The sequence below is a fragment of the Corvus cornix genome, chromosome 4 (genome assembly GCF_000738735.6).
Source record: "Corvus cornix cornix isolate S_Up_H32 chromosome 4, ASM73873v5, whole genome shotgun sequence".
Taxonomy (NCBI): domain Eukaryota; kingdom Metazoa; phylum Chordata; class Aves; order Passeriformes; family Corvidae; genus Corvus; species Corvus cornix.
The window spans coordinates 14,154,596-14,169,638 of NC_046334.1; the positions used below are offsets into that span (position 1 = coordinate 14,154,596).

General features: G+C 38.9%; 1 protein-coding gene across 2 annotated transcripts in view; it reads right to left on the reverse strand.

Annotated features, from left to right (window-relative positions):
* The window catches only part of ARHGAP10 (Rho GTPase activating protein 10), a 144,744-nt gene that overhangs the window by 102,490 nt on the left and 27,211 nt on the right, over window positions 1–15,043 (reverse strand). For both annotated transcript variants that reach the window (XM_039550703.1, XM_039550702.1), the window contains exons 2-3: window positions 1,421–1,516; window positions 1,273–1,334 (exon numbers count right to left, since the gene is read on the reverse strand). In XM_039550703.1, coding sequence (XP_039406637.1) covers window positions 1,273–1,334; window positions 1,421–1,516 — 158 coding nt within the window. The remainder of the gene's footprint in view (window positions 1–1,272; window positions 1,335–1,420; window positions 1,517–15,043) is intronic.

The following is a 15,043-nucleotide window of genomic DNA, read 5'->3' on the forward strand; positions in this document are numbered from 1 at the left end:
CCAGAATTATGAAAAACAAAAGTAGTATTGAAGCATACTTGAGCCAATCCCTATAATTTGGCAAAACAACTCAAAACAATGAAAAATTGTCTCTACTATGCAAAGACAGTTTTTAGCAAAGTGTGAAGAACCACACTGACCCTAATTCAGATCCAAATGTGGTTCCAGATCAGAACAGCATACCAGCACAGAACACAGCACATACAAGGAACCATGCCTATTACTGGGCTCAGGACTGGAGAAACATGGAAAAAAGAACTGTTCACAAGTTCTTTTATCACTAATCTACATATTCCTGCACTGCAGGCCCAGCTTCTGGCAGAAAGAAACAGGGAAGACAGCAGATTAGTCTTAGCTTCCTCTCAGTGATGCCAAGGGATCACTGATTTCCAGGAAGACAAAGATATAACCATGTGACAAATACCGAGAAATGCAATTGCTACCGAGTCAGATCTAAGCACATTTCCCAGATGCAGAGTTTGACCTGACTCAGAAGAAAACTGGGTACACAGCACCTGCTCTATTAATCCCTGCTCTGAAACAAAGCTGGGCATGCAGCTGCTGCTGAGAACCAGGGTACCACCCAGAAAGAAACCCCCCATCTTCTAGAAAAGTTAAGAAACCCAAATAGCAAGGTGTTTTGCAGAGCTCTCAGCCCCCGGTCTGTGTGCGGCCAACATGAGCCAGATTTCACTAATTACACCCCAAGCAATCACAGGCAACAGAACAAAGAACAGAGAACTTCTACACAACAGAGCAACTGTTTGCAGCTCCAACCCCTCACCACAAAGCTCAAATACAAGGTGAAGGTTTCTAAGCCTGCTACTACATAAACACAACAGATTGCATCCCAGATCCACATAAGCACTGTAGCTGGAGCTACAGAGATCCCGGATCCAAAGCTGGCCAACTGCCAAAACTTGAGTATCCCCTGCTGCAGCATTAACTCTTTCATCTTCCTTTTTACTAGAAATAGTGAACAAACTTAGGGTGGTTTTCCATTCACTCCAGGCATAATTAATCCATAATAAATCCATAATTTTAAACCAACTCATATTTACCCATCCCTACCACACAGATTTCTTCTTTAAGGAGAACTAGTTGTTGTCTATAACTCTGGATTACAGAACCAGAGGCTGCACAATGAGAGCTCCCACGGTTACATCAGTGATATCAACACCTTGGTGATTACCAAAGCAGTAAAAGCAACTTCACCTAATGTTGATTTATTTGCTAAGTGCACAGCTTTTTAAACCATTTATTGCAACTCACCAAAATTTCTCTTTGTTCTTCAAGATTTTTTAAAAAGTTCGAAAACTCATGAAGTGATGCATCTGTAATACAAAACAGTAAAAAAAGTTTAATCATGTTGCAGGATGGAATGGCAAAATATAGCCACTTATAGTCACTTCTTACCTACCTATGTATCTTTCATCATCTGTCTCTGCATCACCAATGAATTCAAATTTAAAGTCTCTCAGAGAATGGGCAAATTTTCTCTGGGCTGCTGAAAGGTCTGCAAGAAAAAAAGCACAGGTTGAAGGGTTAGGCAGTCATTTTAAGTAGGCCAGAAGATCTCACTATGCCTAAAATGATCAACTTTTATAAGGAACTCTTAACACCAGTCTGCCTAAGGATATTACTGGACATTCAGTGTTGTCTAACCCTCTTCTGAGAGGGAATTGGACACACAGATTTCTTTATGCAAGGCTATATAGTAGAAAGCACATGTGATCATGTGTATAATATTACATCTATCCTTACACTTCAATTTAGGGTACAGGCCATGTAAACAGATCTGTAACTACAGAAGTTAAGGGCACAACACTCAGTGTAAGTTGTATCAGTTATCTTGCTCTGCTAACCTAAATTCACACATATATTCATCACCATAAACACACACCTTAGAATTTTCTGGATACTACACATAGATAGCTCCACTAGTGAAACATTTATGCATAAATACACATAAACCAAATGCAAAGAATTGTTGCACTTGAACTAGAAATTCCATGGAGTTTAACCCTGCCGAAAGCTAAGTTAAATGCACAGCATTAAAATTAATTTTACATTATAACTGTTTCGTAATAGCTCCAAAACATTTCCAGCAACCCAAATTTTACTAAAAATTTGAGGTTGGAGGCTGCACTCTTACATCCCTCAGGAAGCAATCAGACCCCATATTCAGTCACAATATCATCATGATAAACCCTTATTAAATTCATAAAGCTGTAAATAAACAGTGTAAACACACTTTTCTGTTGTGCTGACGTGTGCAGGTTGGGAATGTCCTAAGTTCTGGAAGGATACAATTGCTCAGTGGAAGAAAAAAGGATGCATGTCCTGGTATACCTCTACCCAGTAGTAAAGGTTTTACTCACATTTTTGTTGTCAGCCAAAGTTAAGGACAATTTAAAATATTTAGTTAATCTATAATCTTTTTCATATCACATGCAGTTCTGAAGGGCTAAGAGCAACTCTTTTAACAGGCCAGGTAAGCATTTTGCTCTTTAATATTAACTGGCACTAAAAGATCGCTAGCTTGGGCTTTTTTGTTCTAGTTTTAGGGGGGAGGTAATTTGGTTTTGGGTTTTTTCCCTTTGGGTTTGGGTTTTTTTAACCAACAACAAACAAAAAATCACCCAGCTTTATTATCGGTCCTGCATCCAACACATGTATTTTATCACATCACAGTACAACCTCACATACTGAAAGTTCAGTTCAACCACTTAAAAGGTCAATTCAAATACTCTACAAACAGCAAAAAACAGTCTAAAATGAAAAAAAAAAAGATTTTTGTTGATTTTCCTTTCTTTTCACCCATTTATCATTAGTCTTCTCCTCACCCATTGTGTAACAGAGCTGCTCCCTCCTAAACCCATGCATGTACCCTCCAACACATGATGCAGCAGGACACTGCACAGGGTTGAAACAACAAGGATAAGAAGGTTGAAGGACGCAGAAACGTAATTCCCATGTGAAAGGAAACACGAATCTTTTAATTCAAATGTCTTGTGGGCTGAATAGCTGTTCACAAAGCAGACAGCAAAAGAAACAAGTTCTGCTGGCTGTGAAAGGCTTAAACATGGAAAATAACAAGGTTCTTAACCATCTAATGTTACACTTATTTGTGAGCCAGGTCACAACACAAGGCTGAAGAGAGTTTATTTATGGGAGAATCGTTCCAACAACACACTCTCCCAAACTTATTAAATTTTCTTGAATCCGATAATCCCTTCCCAAAGCCCTGTCATATGAGAGCCAGCCCCACACTAGAGGAAGGAATTGTTTATTATGCTTTCTCCTACTTGTAGAGGTGAAGCATTCAAATAATGTTGAGTAAGGTACATGATGAAAGACTCATGAAGCACCACATGCACACAACACCCCATTCCCTTTCACAGACTGAAAAGGTACAATATTAGTGAGCTTATGAGCCTTTCTAGAGTGCTGTCAAACTGCCACCTCTCTTGTGACAGTGACAGCAAACAAAACCCATGCCCACACCCAGACTCCTTCATGGCAAAGTCCAACATCTTCAGGAAGCTTGAGAATTAAAACACTCAGCTTCTCACAGGATCAGAAACCCACATTTATGCATTTCTCATTACTGAATCTTCTCAGGGATTGGAAATTACTGACCCAAGGATTTACTATGTTGTTGGAAGCAGTAATCTTTTAACACAAAGCTAGAGTTGCAGAGTTCCTTGTTAAAACCATGAAGAGACATCATATTTTTGCAACATCTTTCCACAAATAATTTCTGAAACGTTTAAGAACCATTACAGAAAATTCTGGAAACCATATATGAGCTTGAGGGAGTTGGGGATGTGGGTCACAGAATGATGGGTCAAAAAAAGCTGCAGATACCTGACTACTGAATCAACACCTGGAAGAAAACAGGAAGGGATTTTCTAATGGGTTTTAAGAACTTGGCACTTTCAACAAAGGTCAGAAGTCACTGGAGCAAAATCAAAACTGAGTATCAAGTAGCAATGGAGGAAAACTTTATCAGAAGGTCAGAGAAAGAATACTGATTTCTTTATTGCTACAGCCCAGGAAAAATTACAAGGATGGTGGCTGGACACACACACACAAAAAAAAAGGTAACAGCCTTGTGGTGGCTTTTCTTGGCGCCTGACAAACCATAGCCAGAGTGAGACACCTGAGACCACCTGCAGTCAAACCTTCCACTGTGGAACAAACATCAAGAAAAGGCTCTGATAAATTCCACATGTCCTACAGTACATACACAGAAGTTCACCCAATTACAAGCATTTATAAAAACAAACTAGATGCTGATACCATCGTAAATACTATAGTCTCTGACTATTGTGCTGTAATTTAAATACTGAGCATTGTTGCTTAAATTAGAAATTTCATAAATGTAACTTGGCTTTCTTCCACGGTGTGCCAGAAGACCTTTACTACAGCAAAATTATTTGTCTGGCACTGACAGATACATCCCAGTATTGTTCCACACCAGCATGAGAGCCTGCAAGACCAGTATGTGTTATATAGCAGATTGTAAAACAGTATGGATTGCAACTACAAACACTAGAGTAAGACAGCACTTGAGTACAATTATGTATCAAAAAGCATGACCAGCTACGCTGGTTATGTGAATAACGCTGTGGCCTACTGAAGAGTAACTATTTTATTCCCTTTAATTGACACATTTTACAAAGTAACACCAAACTGACAGATAAAGGAAGCAGGAATAGGGCTGTTGCTTGTTACAAGGTACTGTTATCATTGAAAGGGAGGAACAGGGCATTCAAGATCAAAGAGTGCTTTAAATACCGACAGAACACTAACACTGCTGAATACAATGGAATCCTGGCAAACCCATATGGCAGAGTCATATCAAAGATTCACCTTCTAAAATACTAAAAGAAGTTAAGCATCTGCTAAATGTTTTGACCAAAAGGCTAAAGACATTTCCAAGGAAAGAAGGAAGGGACACAAGGGCTTTTCATTTTCTCTTTGGCATTGTTCACATCAGTACACTGTACTTCTTTCATGGTTGGATGCAGCTATTTAAAAATACAGCAAAAGAGAGAGGAGCAGCTGCCTGCTCCCTCACTTTGCTCTGAAACACCTTGGTAACAAGTGCTCCTGTGAGTTTGTCCGGTGCCAGAGGCACTGCCAGTGCCCCATGCAAACATCTCAATATTTTTTGCATTTGGATTTGAAAGAAAAAATACTTTTGTTCCTTATCTGAGTTGAGCTGAGCCAACACGACACCATTAGCTGCTGGGTGGTGGCCAAGCCTCACTTAATAGCACCAGAATCCAATGATTCCCTTTAAGATCAGTACTGAGCTCAGTGCTAGTCACACGAACTAAAGGTCTTGCACAAAGCCAGACAATATTGCTTCCTAAGGCTATTCTGGATCTCTTCTGGAAGGGAGAAGAATTATACCCTTTTGTAAGAGTGTTAATATTTTTCTACAACAATATACACATTTCTGCATCAAGCTTTTGAGAAGGACTGGAATTACATCACCATTCCTCATCCCTAACTACAAATTTCACTGACTCTTAACAGATATACTGGAATATATCAGGAATAACAGATTTCTAGCAGCTTTATTTAACATGGATTAAAACTGCTCTGGCTTCTTTGAACAACATCCTCCCCAAAAAGCTAAAAGGTTAACAAACATATAGATTTAACTACCAAGCTCATCTTCAAGCTACTTTAAGGACTAATATTAGACTTCTCAAGGTATTCTCTTCACAGTGGGCCAAGATCAGGCAAGCCACAAACCATCATGAAACAGGAAAGAACAAGCTGAGCCAGAGATGGCCTCTCCCCTCTTCTTCCCAGGCATCAATCTCCTTGCAAGAGCCAATAAAGCAGCTTCAGAGGAACAGAGCACTTAAAATAGTTTGTCCAAGAGCTGCGGTAGAAACTCATATGACGTTTTATACAAAAAATGCACCATCTGAACACTTTAAAAGCAACTCTGTTTTCCTCTTCTGTGTTCCCTTTTGCAAGGTGAACAATGAATCTAATATAATCCGCAATACTGAGAACATGAACAGGATTTAGTCACCTTTAGTAAGGTGGATAAACAGGATTTACTCAGAAACTTAGCAGATGCAAGACATGTGGCAGTATTCCCAAGAGCAGTACACATTCCAACACCCTAAAAACAAATAAACTATTAATACTCATTTTTATGCGATAAACATATTGAAAGAGCCATCAAAACAAGAAAATTTACAATGAAGCTAAAATACAAAGTTACTCATTCCCATCCAAAACCTGAATGAAAATCAAGTTCAAAGTCTAAAATGGGACTCCAGAAACCTCTTAATCATGTCACATCACCCATGGCAGCTCAGGGGTTTCTGAAACCTTAGAAAACTTGGCTATGAGGATTAAAAAGCAACACATTACTGACTTGTCAAGTGGCTGAGCTTCCCTTCCCCCTGCCTCCCCTGAATAATACAGTGCATTTGGTCCATCCCACACCTTTAAAACAAATAAGGAAAACCTAAACCTCTCACCATTTCAGTATAACCCAACTAGCATCCTGCTCCTGCTGGCCCAAAGGCACCTCTCCAGCTTTCAACAGCTTCACACCCTCCTCATTCATACGCTCAGGTCTGAAGCAACTCCACATTAATTGTTCCAAAGCAACAAATTGCTTTATTATTTTGGAAAAACCCTCAGAAATTTTTCCACGTACATCAATGAGAGTTTACGTTTTCAAAATACAACAAAAATGAGGAATGGCAGCAGCAATGTTTTAGGAAAAGTCTTTCAAATTTTAACATGGAAGGGGTTTTTCCAGGTTGAAAAAAAAGAAAACCCACATGCAACTTTGCATCAAACAGAAAAAAGGAAATTGCAAGAGTAAAATGAAAAACAAACAACTCTAAGGTAATTTATATGTAAATATAAGAGATCAATAAGGATTTTAGCGATCTTAATCACTAGTGGATTTTTTCTTCTTAACTTGACATAGGTAAGAACCAATGTCATTCTTCTACTACGCTGAAGTCCAGATTTCATCATGACTCTCCCAACTAATGACAACCTCGAAGACAAAAAACTAAAAACATGTCTTTGGTGCTCAATCTAATAAAAAGAGAACAACTAATATTGGGGCAATGAATACCACTCTTTCAAACAGTGCCTCTGTAGGGAACTTACTGGTCCCAAATGTTTCTTCTACAACGTTGGACATTCTCTATTACCAGTTTTACTGCATGCTGGGGTCATTAATTGCAGTGTAATTCTGGGACAAGTAAAACCAGGCTATGTAGTCTGAATAAGTCACACATGAGTAGCACAAGAGACACATTCTAACCTCCCCACTTCTCAAAAGAGAGAACCCAATTCTTGCAAGATTTCTACTTCATAGGTTACTTCTGAGATTTTATGATTTTCCTTCTTTCAAATGCATAATCCCATGGTCTAAATGCCACTATTCCCCATACCAATCAAAGCAGGCAGGTTCAGAAATCTTTCAGATGTCAGCAGAGTAGACTAATTTTTTTCATAAATATGCAAAATTGTTCAGATGCCATAACCTCCAACCACTGTTCTCCCCTATAGAAAGTAGGCAACATAATAAAATAAAATACATATCATCTTATCTACCTTCTCTAGTCCTACAACTTTTATCAGTGAAAACAGACTGGACTCATTTCTCCTCTTTCCACCCTTGCAAATACAAGGGTACAAACTCCATATTTCTCCACATCAAGAAACATGTAATTAACATGTTAATTACCATATATGAAATAAAGTAGCGTCTTATGAGAGTATGGGAGAAGTGCCAAGTCCTGTTGGTAATGTCCCTCAGCTGCACCACACCCTCTTGGACTCTGGTTATTTGCCTTTTTAGCTGGATCTTTGAAATCTGCTAGCAGCCCTACTCCGCCCTGTCAAGAGCATTTTCCTCTTTGCATCACAGGCATTAGGCAAAAAAACACATTTAGTACCTCAGCAGTGATTAAAGTTCTCCTAAAGCATCTCCAACAGCTCTTATGAGAAAGTGCCCCCACCCCTCTGCCAGCTCAGACGGTGACTACATCTTTCAGTTCTGCTTTTCAGGAACACAGCCTAAGTTACATTATAAAACCAAAAGAGAAGCTCCATTCCTGGTCCTACAACTCTGCTGATAAATTCATCACTTCTGTGACGGAGAAATATTCCTCCAACCACCCTGACAAGACCTGTATCCCAAAGGCTTTGCTGAAGGGTGTTGCAACTCTGATGCAAGTTCCTGTAGAGCACCACAAAGATAGTCTGTCTTCAACGGAATCAGAATCATCTTGCTGATCCTTAGAAACTCTGTGTCTCTTACAATGAAACAGAACAAAATAAATAATAAATTAGAAAGCAAGGACTAAGAAAAAACAAATTTGCAATGCAGAAAACTATGAGGGCATTCCACCAAATTCACATGGTTCCCAGAAATAAAAACCAGCAGTTCAGGATTTGCTGCAAAGGTTTCCCTTTGCCATACTGCACCAACGAGAGCAAGAGGGACACCACTGTCCTATACTCTGTTCCCAAAAGAAAACTATCTTCGCAGTTGGAATCAGAGTATCAGATGCAATGTTGGAACACACAATATCAAATACTTGTACAATCAAAGCTTTCCCTGGTAAAACTTCCTACAATATCTGCAGCTTTTCAAGTAGCACAGACCTGGGGATTGCATTCCAAAAGTGATTGCATTGGAAAACATGAGATGAAAAAATTCCTTTTCAGAAATTAGGATTTTAGTATTACTACTGTGAAGATGGATGAATTCAGAAGGTGAGGTTACATTTCCAGTAACAAATTTTGAAGTAGAAATTTTAAAATGACAGCATTTATAAGACATTATAAATCTGATCATTAAATAGATCATAGATTTCCAGATGTTTTATTCTTCAATTAAAACTCTTGTCAAACACTATAGATTTGAGGGCCTTCATGCATTTCTGCTGTTCAGTAGCAAGTAAATCAGAAGACCATACTGCTTAAGGATGAAAAATTGTGCCAGTTAACTGAAAACATTCTCAACTGGGAAACTGTGAAAGAAATAAAGTACTTACAGGAAAAAAATGTGTTTATTTTACAGATACTTATCCAACATCAGCATTCGGAATGTTTAAATTCTGGAGCATCGCTTTCATTCCCAGACTCATTTCCCAGACAATAACTATAACGTTTACATAAAAAAGAATATATTGTGTTGAAATACTGTTTTGATTGCAAAAGAAAAGTAACAATTCACTGTTGGTCAGAAGCTAAACTTTGCCATTTATAAAAGATTTGTGGTTGGAGGACAACCCCACATAATCAAATCTACACTGTGAATATGGGCAATGAAGCATTAATCCCTTACAACTCCTCTTAAATGAAATAATCTTGGAATTCAAAGCACTTTTCCAAATCCAAATAACTGACAGGACATGCCTACTTTCTTCAGTCAGCAAAATTTGCTCATGGCAGTCAGGTCAAGTTAATTTGTGACATCAACCCAGCAGAGGTCCTGACCCACCACCAAGGCACAGAGATGTTCCCCTTCCAAGAAACAGGATTGACTTCATCACTTGAAGTCTCTTGTCGTAGAAAGCACACATGTGACCAAAACTTCATCTGTTTGGGAAAGCTGGAAGGGAAGCACAGCTCAGGCTGTGGAAGTTCACAGCAAACACACCAGCTTGTAGGTTTTTCACATGCCACATCTGCTGCCACTGGGCAGGAACATCATCCCAGAGAGCTCACATCCAATAAATATTTCCAGCAAGACCTTTGCAGGAATGTCAACATTAAACATTAAATTCCTTTGCAGGAAAAAATATCATTCCCAATGTTTTCTCCTCTAAAATGGCAGATCTCAAAACTCTGTCTGTCACTTGTATGGAATTACTACCTACACATTTGCGTATGTAGAGAAAAACCCAGGAGGAGATCAAACTTGCAAGATACTGTGATTTCTCCACAAGAAAACACGTCCAAACATGCATCCAGCACAAGTGCACACCTATAATTAGGGTATTATATGAAATGGCTACCAAATACTTCATCACCAGTAAGCCCATAAAAGGCTCAGAAAATAAAGTTACATTTTCACCAATTCCTCTGCTCATGAGTCATGAACATTAAGCAAAATTCTTCCAGTAGGCAAAAACCTTAGACAGCACAGCTTTATTTTCTCAAGTGCAACAGGATCCAAGTGGGAGAGCACAGAGGAAAACACAATGAGAAATCAGGTAAATGAGCAGCTGAGATCTGTAATTCAATACAATGATTAAGTGTCCAATCTTTGGGCTATTTATTTACTTATTTATTAAAAGATGAATCTTCAGCATCAAGAAGGACAGAATGACCACAACAGGCCCTCAAAGATGGAAGAGTTCAAGAATAACTTAGCAGCAGCTTGACACAGATGTGAAATGAATCCAGGTTTTGACAAAGAAAACAGCTGGCAGCAACTGTGGTGCAGAGGATGGCCTGTACTTATGTCATATACAGTTTCCAGAAAAAGGAGCAGACAGGATAGCAATGGATAACTTAAACAGATACCCAAATTTAAAAAAGAAAGCTTTATTCCACACCTTTCCAAAACTGTTAAATAGGGACTTTAAGTGCAAAGTGACACAACAGTTGTGAGTCAAAAAAACTTTTCTGACACTCTCATATGAGCTGTTTCTGACTAAAACATATTAAAACTGAAGCTTCTAACCATAGAATATTTCAACATCCTTATTGTGAATACAAGATTCCTTTAAATAAATAAAAATTGCAGAAGCACCAAAATACATGAAACTTTAAAGGATGAGTTTTACACTCCCCTTTCTCCACTCTCAGTGTTGCTCTTTTAAAAATTATTGCTAGAGAAAGCCCAGATGGTCCAGCATCATTTCACCTGCCAGCTTCTCCAATTATTGCAATTTATTTACCTAGGCAAAAGAAGAAAGCTATTGCCTTTGCCACCAATAACTGATAAGAGAGCTTACCAGGAAATACTGATTTAAATAGTCAACCATGTAGTGTGGCACATGTCAAAAGAGAAACTTCACTCATCTTTGCTCTGAACAGTTGGGCAATAGTTGGACTCTGTGTGCAAAGAAATCCTGTAATTCCTCTGACAGTTTCAGATTAGAAATTTTACAAGAGGCCAGTGAATCAAATGTAGGCTAATAATGTGTATTTCAAAAGTGACACGCTGTAAAACTCACTGCTTCTGACTGGGAAAGAACTTTTGACCTTAAAGCTTCTGGCACACAAGCGTGTGAAAGCCTCACTGCTTTGGGATTTCAGTACATTTCTCCAAAATGAGTTTCCAACCTAGATACCAGTGGCAATTGGTTCCTGAATCAGAGATCACTAAATGACCAAAAAACAAAATAATTGAGCAAAAGCAGTTAAGGATAGTCAAGAACAACCACCATATCCTTATGAGAAGTGCAAGGCATGAAAGAAACATCTTGCAATCCTACACAGAAGGAAACAAAAAATGTTTTAGCCTTCTAATGCAATTCCATATTTCATTCAGTTTTCAAACAAAAAGAATATATACTTATATTATATATACTTATATATATATACTTATAGTATATAACACAGTAAGAATCTTTTATAAATTTTTTACATCCTTTATGCTTTGACACAAGAATTAGCTTAAATATACTATTATGCTTTTGGAGAAAAGTCGAGCTGGTTTTGTTTCTAAACAAGCATAACATATAAAATTTCTGAGTGAAAGCACAAGCCTTTCAATTTAAGTAACCTTTTGATTTTTCCCTCAGTTAAGTGTTCCAGCTGCATTACTATGCGTTGAGCATTTCTGCCATAAGATGTTCTCACAAGAGAGTAGATAAAGCAGTTTCTTGCCTAAGACAAGCAATACCATGAAAGAATTCACAACCTCCCTTAGAAACTCCTGTGTGTATTTCCTGCAGTGGAAGTGACTATTCTTCCCACTCTGGTGATATGAGGAACACTTTCTGTAATAGAGTAGGAATACAGCAGTTCAGGAGTTGGTTCAGTCACACTTCAGTTTCATTGGTGGAAGCTGAGGGAAAAAGGGTGAGCCAGCATTTCCAAATAGAAAGGCGTTTTCTAAAGTGTTCGGATTTTTGACGTTTCCATTGCCATTTCTGGAGTTGAGGCATTACTAAGCTTGGGATAATATGTTTAAAAAACAGGAAGTATTGATTTTTCCTTTGTCTCTCTTCCCTGAACCCACCAATAACAGTTCATATTCAAATACTGTCTCTGCTTATCATCAGCCTAAGAATCCTCCACCCTGCCCTGGTAGCCCAGAGACACTGAACACGCTTGTAGCTTTAACTGCATATCAGAACAAGTGAGCAGCAGACACAACCAGAGCAGAAGACACAAGCGACCCATGACTGCCAACAAATGTTGCCAATTTAACAATCTAGACATGGCTTTCCTTCTCTAGAACAAGACAAAATGAAGGAACAAAACCCCAAAACATTTTGCCAGCCTAACAGCTAAAACGAGAAGCTGCTTGGACTGTGACAATCTGTGTTATAGAGTCAGAATCATTTCGGTTGGAAAAGACCCTTAAAGATTGAGTCCAACTAAAGCCTAACACTTCAAAGTCCACCACTCAGCACATTCCTGTGTGCCAAATCTACACATCTTTAAATACCTCCAGGGGTGGTGACTGCACCACTTCCCTGGGCAGCCTGTTCCAATGCTTGACAACCCTCTGAGTGAAGAATATTTTCCTAACATCCAACCTAACCCTCCCCTGGTTCAACCTGAGGCAGTTTCCTCTTGTCCTGTTGTTTGTTCCTTGGGAGAAGAGACCAATTCCTACCTGGCTACAACCTCCTTCCAGGGAGTTATAAAAAAGGATAAGGTCTCCCCTGAGCCTCCTTTTCTTCAGGGTAAAAACCCCCAGCTCCCTCAGCTGCTCCTCATTAGACCTGTGCTCCAGACCCTTCCCCAGCTCCTTCTCTGGACACACTCCAGTACTTCAATGGCCCTCTTGTCAGGAAGGGCCCCAAAATGAACACAGGATTCAAGGTGCAGCCTCACCAGTGCCCAGTACAGGGGGACAGTCACTGCCCTGGTCCTGCTGCCCACACTATTGCTGATCCAGGCCAGGTGCCATTGGCCTTCTTGGCCCCCTGGGCACACTGTTAAATGTACTATAATCACAGAAGAACCCCAAATTCAGGGAATGATAAATAAATTATATACACAAATACAGGATGATAAATTACACAACAATCTGAAGGAAAAGCTTCAGCTTTCAGCAGTGAGTGCACCGCATCTGTCCAGTCTGGGAAGGGACATGTACACCTACCTACACTGAACTGTGCTGTGAGGACAAAGCCCACTGTGTCTGCACTCCAGCTGGGCTGGCTTTATAGCTCAGCTTCAGCATTCACTGGTACAAACTGTCCTGCCTGCTCACAGAACTTGAAATGCACATGCCTTTTATATCTGATTATTTATTAATAGATCAAGCTTGGAAGCCAGCAGAAAACAACTGAGATGATGGAAGAAATGAAAGTATTTAACTAATAACAAACACCAAACAAAACAAAAATTTGAAAAAGGCACCACATGTGAATTAATCATGACAACTCCAGGGTACAATTGCTTGACCAGGTCTAGATTTTATCAGACTTATAGGGAAGACTAAGTAGTTGTCTTCTGTTTGTCCCACCCTCTACCACAACACATTACCATTAAAAAAAAAAAATTGAAAATATTAGCAGTCAAAATAATTATTCAACTTACCCAACTGCCATGTGGTTAAGCTTATACATTTAGAGTACAAATCAACAAGAAAGCAATTTGCTTGGCTGACATTTCAGTGAAAAGGTCTCTTTTGTAAACTGTCTTAAAAATAACAACCAGATTTAAACAGTTTCCTGTGGATCGCACTAAAGACATGGTGCTTAAATACCCTCTGATCTCTTGTTTGAAGCAAAAGAAGGGACTCAGTCTCAAGTGACCAGGCCTGTATCTTTCAAAACAGAAGGTGACAAGACTGCTACACGGAAAATACTGATCTCTGAGGAAAAAAAAATCCTAGGCTGCTAAGGAAAAACATGCACTTAAGTTTGTTTTTTAAAAATATTTCTTCAGGATGTCACAGGCCTTTAGAAAAATAAACACTTTGTTTATTAGAAATAAACTAGGAATTACTCTGGACCCTTTCTCCTTTTTTAATGCTCTCTAACAGGTGACAGGAATGGTCACAGAGGAAAAGTAGGATATGTATTCATATATTCCTGAAAGCATGAACAAGTACATTAGGAAGGCTGAGCAATATTGCTACAGTGCTATTTATAAAAATTAAAAAGAACCTGATCTTGATGATTGGTAAGGGGGGGAAGGGAGGATTTTATTTACTTTTTTTTAGTCCTCGCTCTTCTCTTTGACCTTTTCCTTTAAGAAAACAAAGATGTGTCTTCCCTAATGCAATGCCCCTTGCTTTCTTGTAAATTTTACATTAGAAATATTCCAGCTGCAAAACAGAAACCTTTAACAAATACTTACCAAAACATACAAATTAACTATGAGATAAGAGTCACCTGAGCAGTGAAGAACACCCTGAAAGCAACCTAAGTAATAAAATTGAACCCCACATTTCAACAGATATGGGAGTGGCAGAGTTGTTAGAAAATGTAACATACATATTTCCCAAAATTACACCTTTCCATCTGGCTCCTTCAGCAGTCTGTTTCTTCCCACACTCAAGGGGAAAAAGAAAACCTACAGCTCAGGCTAACATGAAAGAGGCACAGGCTTTCCATAAGTTCAAAGTCATAAGCTGAAAGGAAGAGAGGGAAAGAGAGACTGACCACCGGTACAGTGATTACTCAGCTAAGTCAGCCACAGGACAGCGCAGGTTTTACCTACGATGCACTATTTCCCCCCCTTAAGCACCTAAAATAGTATTAAAAGAGACATACTGTCAAAAGCATCTTGTTCTAGAGAACTGAAATAATTGTATTCTCCTCCTTTCCTCCCTCAGAAATATTAAAATCCAAGAAAAAGCATTACAAGAACTACTTGAACAAGTTCTGTAGCT